This window comes from Vulpes vulpes, chromosome 9 (assembly GCF_048418805.1).
Source record: "Vulpes vulpes isolate BD-2025 chromosome 9, VulVul3, whole genome shotgun sequence".
Classification (NCBI taxonomy): domain Eukaryota; kingdom Metazoa; phylum Chordata; class Mammalia; order Carnivora; family Canidae; genus Vulpes; species Vulpes vulpes.
In genome coordinates, this window is record NC_132788.1 from 103764215 (window position 1) to 103774235 (window position 10021).

At 59.2% G+C, this 10021-nt stretch overlaps 1 protein-coding gene across 10 annotated transcripts in view; it reads left to right on the plus strand.

The window, feature by feature from the left end:
* Positions 1 to 9278, plus strand: part of PNPLA6 (patatin like domain 6, lysophospholipase) — a 21752-nt gene extending 12474 nt beyond the window's left edge. For 6 of the 10 annotated variants that reach the window (XM_025985635.2, XM_072721536.1, XM_072721533.1 and 3 more), the window contains 16 exons: positions 292 to 405; positions 689 to 764; positions 2410 to 2550; positions 2736 to 2799; positions 3073 to 3241; positions 3380 to 3562; positions 3720 to 3838; positions 4048 to 4204; positions 4423 to 4539; positions 4627 to 4696; positions 5130 to 5246; positions 7076 to 7377; positions 8225 to 8341; positions 8553 to 8652; positions 8768 to 8877; positions 8988 to 9278. In XM_025985635.2, coding sequence (XP_025841420.1) covers positions 292 to 405; positions 689 to 764; positions 2410 to 2550; positions 2736 to 2799; positions 3073 to 3241; positions 3380 to 3562; positions 3720 to 3838; positions 4048 to 4204; positions 4423 to 4539; positions 4627 to 4696; positions 5130 to 5246; positions 7076 to 7377; positions 8225 to 8341; positions 8553 to 8652; positions 8768 to 8877; positions 8988 to 9062 — 2031 coding nt within the window. In that variant the 3' untranslated portion in view covers positions 9063 to 9278. Of the gene's footprint in view, positions 1 to 291; positions 406 to 688; positions 765 to 2409; positions 2551 to 2735; positions 2800 to 3072; positions 3242 to 3379; positions 3563 to 3719; positions 3839 to 4047; positions 4205 to 4422; positions 4540 to 4626; positions 4697 to 4927; positions 5247 to 7075; positions 7378 to 8224; positions 8342 to 8552; positions 8653 to 8767; positions 8878 to 8987 lie in introns of all 10 variants that reach the window. The other 4 variants (XR_011994480.1, XR_011994479.1, XM_072721535.1 and 1 more) reach the window with 2 other exon arrangements.
* Positions 9279 to 10021: the final 743 nt, after the last annotated feature.

Sequence of the window (10021 nt, forward strand, 5' to 3'; positions counted from 1 at the left end):
TTCTGAGGGCAAGAGGAGGGGGCAAATTCTTGGGGTGGTGAGTCTTAATTGGACTCCATCACCAGACTTCTATTGGATAAGAAGACAATCTTCCTCCTGCTGAGCATGGATCCCTGCTCTCAACCTTTCCCCGAAGCCCTAATGATTAGTGGGGTTTGATCTCCACCTGTATGGGGAGTCTGTTGCAGTAGGGCAGTGGCACCTCTTGTCTGCACCCGTGGTCGGCTCCCCCTTTTCTATCCAGCCTCCCGGCTCAAGCAGCCCTGGTCATGCACATACATGGCCCCCCAGGTGGAGGCGCTGACACGGCAGCCACGTGCCACAACGGTGCACGCGGTGCGGGACACGGAGCTGGCCAAACTCCCGGAGGGCACTCTGGGCCACATCAAACGTCGATACCCACAGGTGAGGCTGGAAGCTGGGGCAGGGTTGGGGACGGATGGGGGGAACGGGGCCTGAGGGGGCAGGGCCTAGTACAGAGTAGTGAAGACATGGAGACAGACAGGGGTGGGGGGGTTGGGGGTGGATAGAACCCCAGGGAGGCAGCGAAACCCCCGAGTGAGAGCAGGGCTCTTGGGGATGGGGCCCACATGATGGGGACCCTGGCACCCCGGTAGGAGGAGAGAAAAGTAGGACTTGCACAGTTGCCCCTCTCGCCTCACTGGAATGCCGGCCTCCCACGCCTCAGGTCGTGACTCGCCTCATCCACCTGCTAAGCCAGAAAATTTTGGGGAATTTGCAGCAGCTGCAAGGACCCTTCCCAGGTGAGAGCCAGCTGGCCTTGGGCATGCTGGGGGATGTAGTCCGACGCCTGGGACACTCTGGGAAAGGGAGCCCTAAGCTCTGGGCATGCTGTGAAATGGGGTCCGGAGGATAAACCACTCTCTGGGCAGGCTTGAAGGAGTAGTGAGATCTGATTTCCGGTGCCTGCTGGCATGGGTGGGGGATGGATCTGGGGTCCTGGGCATGTGAGGAAACAGCCCAAGACCCAGGCCATGCTTCTCATGGAAGTATCTGTCGTGCTGAGGGCAGAGTCTTTAGGCATGAGCTTGTGTCTGGGTGTCCGGGCCTGCGGGGCAGGATGGAGTCTACATCCTGAGCACACTGGGAGAGGTAGTCCTTAGAAGAATATGCTGGGAAATGAAGTCCGTGGGGTAGAGTGGGGGAGGGGGCGGGGGGCAGGGACCAAATTGGGAAGTGGCTTCTGAAGCTACTGGCCAGCTGGAAGGTGTGGTTCGCTGAGTTAGGGTACATCGGGAATGGAGTCAGATTCTAGGTGCCTGGAAATACGGGCCTGAGATTCTATGTAAAGGTGAGCCAACCCTGGACCAGCCCGACCTCTACACCTGCCCTTCTTACTCCCTTCAGCTTTGACATCTGGATGGTGGAGGGCAGTGGTGAGCCTTGGCTAAGGACCACCTCCCATGCTCAGGGTTTTGCCTGACAGATTTTTTTCCCTCAGTCTTGATCCATGTGTACAAATGCCCATTTATTTCCATCAGGCCATTGGTCCACCCTTGTCACAATTGTGGGGCAGCCTTTGGGGCAGAAACATTAAGATTTATGACCTCTCTGTTGATGGGATTCAGATAAGTTTTCCAGGGAACACTTAATATGTATTAGGTTCTGTGATGAGCGTGGAGTGGGGAGAGGCAGACAAGACTCCTAGAAGGGTTTACAGGTCAGCATGCCAAGTATTTTAAAAATACAAAGAAAAACTGTGAGGTCACAAGCTGATACATACAATGAAGAAAACATAAGAAGGTCTTGATGGAGTGTGACTGTGGGAGGGAGGGAGGTTTTTTGGGGGACAGTGAATTGAGACTTGACAAATGAGATAGGGTCTGGCATTTACGAGAAAGACGAAGGCCCTGCGCACAGGGTTTGGTGGTTTTGAAGCACTGCAAGGAGGAAAGTGAGCATGGGTGAAAAAGAGGGGGATGGGGCTGGGAGCTCGGGACTTTATTGAGACTGTTACAGGAAGCAGCTGGAGGGGAGGAGGCAGCGAGAGGTCCAGGCAAGAGAAGGGAGTAGGGCTTGGTCTAGGATGCTAGTGGAAAGGCTGGGAAGCAGTAAATGGGTGAAAAGTACATTTGTTTCTGTCCCGTTTTGTGTTCATGTCCCTTCAGTGGACAGAAGCACCAAGGGCAGATAGGGTAGGGGCACGAATCCATCTGTGCATAGACTGGAGCGGTCATAGAGTTACGTGATGGATTCTTGTTGAGATTAGGCTCCAAACTGAAGGTCAGCTGACTAGGTCTTACCAAGATGGGACAGTGAGTCCTTGGGTCCATAATCTCTTCATTAAACCAACGTCAGGTGATGAAGGGCAAGGGTTTCTGGGGAGGAGGAGACAGGTCTACTGCTCCAGACTCAGGATCACACACTCCTTCTTTGGGGTCTCTGCAGGCTCAGGACTAGGCGTTCCCCCTCACTCGGAGCTTACCAACCCAGCCAGCAACCTGGCAACAGTGGCCGTCCTGCCAGTGTGTGCCGAGGTGCCCATGGTGGCCTTCACTCTGGAGCTGCAGCATGCTCTGCAAGCAATTGGTTAGTTGGGGGAAGGGGTGTGGTGAGAACAGGCCATTGGTCTGTGTGGGGCAGGGCCTATGTGGGTGGGACAGTGGTGAGCGGGTGGGTCAGTGGGGATGGGGGTGGATTGCGAGACAGGCACCCCTGTTCTCTTGACCTGGGTTCCTAACTCTCCATCCCCACCCATCCCCACCCATCCCCAGGTCCCACGCTCCTCCTCAACAGTGACATCATCCGGGCCCGCCTGGGGGCCTCTGCTCTGGATAGGTATGTGGTCGGAGTTGTAGGAGTGGGGGCTAGACTTGAAGCCTAGAATCCCTTCAGATCTGGTTGAGTTCTGGGCTGTGAACCAAGGAGCATGTGCCCCGTCCATCCACTCAGTGGAAGAACATGGGTTGGGTCGCCCCTGGGGGCATGGACATGTTGTGGGGGCCTGGTGTCTTAAGTTCCCCTCCTCCCAGTAGCGGAGCTACATGGTTTCTGGGAGGTGTGTGACCCCTGAGCAGCCCCCAGGATGACGCATCCCTACCCCTAACCCAGCATCCAGGAGTTCCGGCTCTCAGGGTGGCTTGCCCAGCAGGAGGATGCGCACCGCATAGTGCTCTACCAGACGGACGCGTCACTGACGCCCTGGACAGTCCGCTGCTTACGCCAGGCCGACTGCATCCTCATCGTGGGCCTGGGCGACCAGGAGCCCACGCTCGGCCAGGTCGGGAGACTGCACAGTGACCTCACCCCCGGGACCTGATCCCTTGCCCTTGGGTGCCTGCACCCCGTGCACCTTCACTGTGGGCGTGGGGAGGAAATGACCAAAGTTGAGTGACTTCCACCCTCTGTTCGCCTGCAGCTGGAGCAAATGCTGGAGAATACAGCAGTGCGTGCCCTCAAGCAGCTGGTGCTGCTACACCGTGAGGAGGGCCCAGGCCCTACGCGCACTGTGGAGTGGCTCAACATGCGCAGCTGGTGCTCAGGGCACTTGCATTTGCGCTGTCCACGCCGCCTCTTCTCTCGCCGCAGCCCTGCCAAGCTGGTGAGTGCAGCGCTGGGAGGAGGGGGCCTCTGAGGGCCTCTGGGACCTCTCTGGGGCGGGAAGCCTGTGGGGGCAGAGCTGTGCTGGTCCAGACACTGCCTCCTGCACCCTCATCCTCATGCCTCTCTGTCCATGTCCCCCGCACCCCGCATCCCAGCACGAGCTCTACGAGAAGGTTTTCTCGAGGCGCGCGGACCGGCACAGCGACTTCTCCCGCTTGGCACGGGTGCTCACAGGCAACACCATCGCCCTGGTGCTGGGTGGGGGCGGGGCCAGGTGAGAGGGGCGGGGCTTGCTCCGTGGGGGTCACCCTGAGGGGCGGGGTTAGGGGGCCTGAGTGCCTAGGGGTAGAGCTTATTCCCTGGGTGGGGCTGGCACTTGTTCCTTGCCTGGGTGGGGGGAGATGGGAGGCGGAGGGGAAAGGAGGGAGAGGGGCAGTGTGGCAGAGGTCTTGGGTGAGTCCCTGAGTTTCCTTTCCCTTGCAGGGGCTGCTCGCATATCGGGGTGCTAAAGGCATTGGAGGAGGCAGGCGTCCCTGTCGACCTGGTGGGTGGCACATCCATCGGCTCCTTCATCGGGGCCTTGTACGCAGAGGAGCGAAGCGCCAGTCGAACCAAGCAGCGGGCCCGGGAGTGGGCCAAGGTGTGCATGGGTGGGAGAGGCCCACCTACTGCAGGAGCACCCTGGAACCCCATCCTGGAGGGGCCCCTGGGCTTTCTCTACCTTTTCCTGACTTAATCTGTGAACCCCACCTGGGTCCCGATGGCAGTAGCTCCAGGACCTTGCTTATCCCTTGTGACCTCCAGGTTAGTGACACCGAGTCACTCCTGTTTGATCCCAGCTGGCCTCCTTGCCCCTAGAGCATGACTTCGGTGATGGAGCCTGTGCTGGACCTCACGTACCCTGTCACCTCCATGTTCACCGGCTCGGCCTTCAACCGCAGCATCCATCGAGTCTTCCAGGACAAGCAGATCGAGGTGGGCCCTCCTCCCTGGCCTGCTCTGCCCCACCTGCCCCCCACAGGAATCCCCACTCCCCTCCCACCGTGGTCCCTGTCCCCACAGGACCTGTGGCTGCCGTATTTCAATGTGACCACGGACATCACCGCCTCAGCCATGCGTGTCCACAAAGATGGTGGGTGCCCCCAGCTGGCCCCACGACAACCTCTGGCTGTGTGGGGAGGGTGCAGGGAGGGCAGCTGAGCGGCTGGGACATTGTTAACATGAGTGACCGTCCACCCTGGCCTGATTGCCGAGCACTAACCATCACCCACTAATGCCCCAGAGGCCCCAGGTATGTCTCTCCTCAGGGGTGGGGGGCCGGCACACTAGTCAGGCGCCTCACCCCCTCACACCGTCCCCGCAGGCTGCGTGTGGCGCTACGTCCGGGCCAGTGCTTCCTACTGCCCCTACCTGCCCCCACTCTGCGACCCCAAGGACGGGCACCTGCTGGTGGACGGGTGCTATGTCAACAACGTGCCAGGTCAGCGAGCCCACCGGGCTGGCCGGGCCTCCAGCATGTCTGAGCGTGTCTGTGCGTGTCTGTGTCTGTGTGTCCTGCCGGGCAGGCTCCCTGTGGCGGTACGTACGCGCCAGCATGACGCTCTCGGGCTACCTGCCCCCGCTGTGCGACCCGAAGGACGGGCACCTCCTCATGGACGGCGGCTACATCAACAACCTGCCAGGCAAGTGGCTGCCCGCTCCCCTGGTCCCCACTGTGCGTAAAGACGCACAGGTGAACTCGTAAGCAGATGGGCCCACGTGCAGACGCACATGCAGACAGGTGCACGGGAGGCCACATGCGCACACTCGGGCACCAGCAGGTACGTGGGAGTGCCCACAGATGAACGTGTATGGAGTTGAGTGCATCCCTGTGTTGTGGTCAGTGTGAATGAACACATGCAGACACGCATGCACACGCACAAAGGAGCGTACGGAGACCGTGGGACACCTGTATGGGTTCACCCCAGCCACACACGTGCTCACACTGCAGGTAGCATAGTCATACACCTGCACGTGGCTAGACACATGTGTGCACGAAATAGGGCATGTGTCCATGCACACCAGTCTGCCCACATACGCACTGCACGCTGCCTTGAACGTGCACAGGAGTACACACGCAGGTGGCAGGCACCTGTGCACTAGAGGTGAGCTTTCGGGTTTGCTGACCTCACACGTAGAGATGAGCAGGGGCTGGGTGTTTGGATGATTCCATATGCCCACAAGTGAGTGCGCACAAGTTGATGTATGTGCAAGCTACCCAAACACTCGGCCCTGGAGGCCGGGCCGGGGATCAGCCAACGGCAGCAAATCCAGCCCCGGGCCTGATTTTGTAAAGAAAGTTTTATTGGCTCGTGGCCACAGCCAGGCACTTATGCCTTGTCTTGTGGCTGCCTTTGTGCTCACAGCGGCAAAGTTGAATAGTTGTGAAAGGGGCCACATAGCTGTCAAGCCAAAGTTATTTTCTCTCTGGCCCCTTACAGAAAAAGTTGGCAGACTCCTGCCGTACATGCTCTGTGCAGGTACACGCACTAACAGCCACACACATGTGGGTGTGTGTAGACAGGTGTACAGGCGGACTGGCACTGGGAACTTGCAAGTGCTGATGTAGACGCACGGGGACTGGAAGGAACGCACGCCCGGGTGTGCGTATAGAGATAGAGACAAGAAGTGTGCAGTCACACACACACACTCACAGATGCATGCACATCTGGGGATCAGATGTGGACACATGTTCCTCGACACACCAATAAGCTCATGAGCGACTTGTGCAAAGTCTGGTGGAGACTCAGATATTTCTCAGGGTCCTGGCTGCAGGACCCTGTCCCCCTCCCCCCAGACCCACTCAGGGACCCTCAGTGGGACACACGGACGTGCAGACATGGACCCACAGACACATCACCCTCCTTAGTAGGCCATCACCTATCCTTCACTCCTCTATCCTGGTTCCCTGAACCCCCTCGTTCTTGGTCATTGCCCCCTGTCCCCGTCTCAGCCCCGATTTCCTCCCTAGGCTCTCTCTCGTTCCGTATCTTTGATTTCTCTCTTTGATCCCTCTTTCCCTGTTGCTGTGTCTGCTTCTTTGTGCTTCTCTCCTGCGGCTTGACTTCCACACTTCTCCCTGTTTCCTTGCGCCTTGGACCCCTGCCTCTCTGGATCTATCTTCCTGTGTCTCTGTGTCCTGGTGGCCTTACAACTCTATGTCTCTCTGCCTCTCTGTCCCCCTCTCATGTGTTTAACCTGGTGTCTTTTTTCCCAGCAACTTTGTCCCTTTGCCTCCATCCCCTCCGTCCTACTGGCTCCAGTCCCGCAGACTTACAAGCTCCACGGCCCGGCCCCACCTTCTCAGCGTCACGGGCATCCATGTCCGTGCCCTTTGATACCGGCATGTTGTTTGCATGGATTTTTTTTGTGTGACCATTTGCATGATGGTGTTTGTGGGACTGGGTTGAACTTCCCTGCCCTGGGCCCTGGGGTGGGGGTGCTGCCTGCTGACCCCCCCCCGACCCCACAGCGGACATTGCCCGCAGCATGGGTGCCAAGACGGTCATCGCCATCGACGTGGGAAGCCAGGATGAGACAGACCTCAGCACCTATGGGGACAGCCTGTCTGGCTGGTGGCTGCTGTGGAAGCGGCTGAACCCCTGGGCAGACAAGATCAAGGTTCCAGACATGGCCGAGATCCAGTCTCGCCTGGCCTACGTGTCCTGCGTGCGGCAGCTGGAGGTGGTTAAGTCCAGCTCCTACTGCGAGTACCTGCGCCCGCCCATCGACTGCTTCAAGACCATGGACTTCGGGAAGTTCGATCAGATCTATGTGAGCGGGTGGGAGTGGCATGGTGCCGGTGTGGTGGGCTGCCAGAGCTTTACTTACTACTTAAAGCCCAGAGCGACACGAGGGGAAGGATTGTAGGGCTCCCTTCCCAAGTGGGATCCGTGAGCAGCGCAATGGTTATTGATTTGTGATGTCTGCAGTGAGTGCGGCAGGGGCAGGTGGCTGTGCATGTGCCGTGTTAGTGCTAGCTCCCCAGTAGCTGCCCGCTGCACTGCCTGAAGCACAGGAGAGATTTTTCAACACTCTTTCTGCATTGACGGGACCGAGAGCCGTTGGTCACTTAGTCCTGTTTGCCACAAGCACGGGCGGGGTGTGCAGCCGTGTGTGTATATATGTCACATACCACTGACCCGAACAGCACGGCTTAGCCCACGCCAGCTGAAATTGGTCGGGAGCTGCTGCCCAGAGCCCCAGGCCCACCGGGGAAGTGTGTCGTGATGGATTAGCGAGCGGTGTCTGTCATGAGCTTGGTGGATGGTGACATCTGCAGACGTGATGCGTATCCGTAGACCTTGAAATGCTCTTACATGCCATCGTCTTGTGCCGTTTGGTACTTGGCACACTGCGTGGGGCTGAGTGCAAAAGGTCGTAGAGCGATTGGTGGGTCATGTCTGGCAGGGGCACAGGATGAGGAAGACGGGGACAGGTGTGCCACACGCTGCCGCCTCTGAAATAGGTTGAGTCTCGATTGCAGCTCCCCCAGAGCGTCAGGCTTTTGAGGGGCCAACGTAGGGTCAACAGACTGGAGATGAGCAGAGGAGGTGAGGCAGGGAAAACGCCAGGGGAGTGGGGTTTGCAGGCACGGCTCCAGCCTCGTCGCTTCCTGCAGGATGTGGGCTACCAGTACGGGAAGGCGGTGTTCGGGGGCTGGAGCCGGGGCGACATCATTGAAAAGATGCTCACGGACCGGAGGTCTGCTGACCTTAACGAGAGCCGCCGTGCGGACGTAAGCCTGCGACCTGCCCCAGCGGGGCCACGCGTAGCAACAGACTCCCCCACCCCAGAACTCACATGGCTCCAGACCTCCTTGGATTTAGCTGAGCCCCTCAGATCAGAGAGCTCCCCCAAGACACCACAGCCCCTGACACTCCAGGGCCCCACAGACGACCCCCCCCACCCCCCCGCCGCGCTGAGTCCCTCACTTGGTCACTCCACAGGTGTTGGCCTTCCCCAGCTCTGGCTTCACCGACTTGGCGGAGATTGTGTCTCGGATCGAGCCCCCTACAACCAGCTACGTTTCCGATGGCTGTGCTGATGGTGAGGCGCCAGGGCACTTTGGGGGTGGGGGAGCTGGGCCTGGGATGCGTGGGGGATGGCTGGAGGGGCCAGGCCGGCTTGCACCCCCTCACTTCGCACTGCTGCCTGGTTGCAGGGGAGGAGTCGGACTGCCTGACGGAGTATGAGGAGGACGCGGGCCCTGACTGCTCACGGGATGAAGGGGGGTCTCCCGAGGGCGCGAGCCCCAGCACTGCCTCTGAGATGGTGAGAGTGGGTGGCCCGGGCCCTCCACTGGGTAGGGTTACGTGGCCAACGCAGGCACATGTACCAGTGTCCCGTGCTGGCTGCTATGTGTGGCACTCCGGTCCCTGCAGGAGGAGGAGAAGTCAGTTCTCCGGCACCGGCGTTGTGTGCCCCTGGAGCCTCCCACCACGGCTGCGGATGCCTGAGGACCTCGAGAGGGGTCCCCCTGGGGCTGGGCCGGGGCTGAGCCCTGTGAGGGTGGCTCACTCCTCTGCCTGCTGCTATTCCTGCGACCCTCCTGGGTCCCCCTTAAACCCAAGCCCCCAGGGCCCACACACTGGACTGCCCTGCCCCCAAGGGGAGGGGCAGCACTGCACTGATACCATGACCAGTCACTCCCAATAAACCTTCCTCTCTTGGAAGTGGCCTCATGTCATCTTTGGGCTCGGGGTGGGGGGGGCACCTTGCCCCACCTTCCATGACTAGGATGGCTGGAGCTGGCGCCGAAACAGCCTTGAGCTTGTCCATGTACCCACATGACTGGGCCCAGTGTCAGGCCCGACTAGCTTCCCCCACTGTGAGTACAATTCCCCTGTAGTCCTACAGGACCTCTAAATGCCATGTGCACCCCTGGGGGGGGCGGTTTGCAGATGTTCTTGGGGGCCCACCCTGGCACCCCCTCATTTGCCTAAGTTCCCACAGCCTCTGTGCTTAGCTGATCCTACTGTATGCTAGAGCTTTGTGTATCCTCTATGTCCCTACTGTGTGCACTACAGAGCCTGGTTCCTAGGGCACCCCGTGTGCATGCATAGGCACGTGTGCACACACACATGCACACGGATGCACAGAGCTTAAGGACTTTCAGAAGTTCCAAGGCATTGGCTTTACCGTGTATGTAGCTGAGGTCACACAGAATCAGTGCAGTGCTCATTCTCCCTACAGTGGGCTGAGACCCGTCCCCAAGGTCTCGGTGTCTCTAGACTGTGGAGCCAAACTGCCTGGTGTGAAAAATCCAGCCTTGCCTCTTCCTGGTCACCTCAGGCTTGTTACTGAAACTCTCTGAGCCTCCCTGGCTTCACCTGGGGAGGGAGGTGCAGGTAGTACATGACCGACCTGGACATTAGGACTCTAGCCTGGGCCCGGCTCCTGGCCACTGCCCCTACTA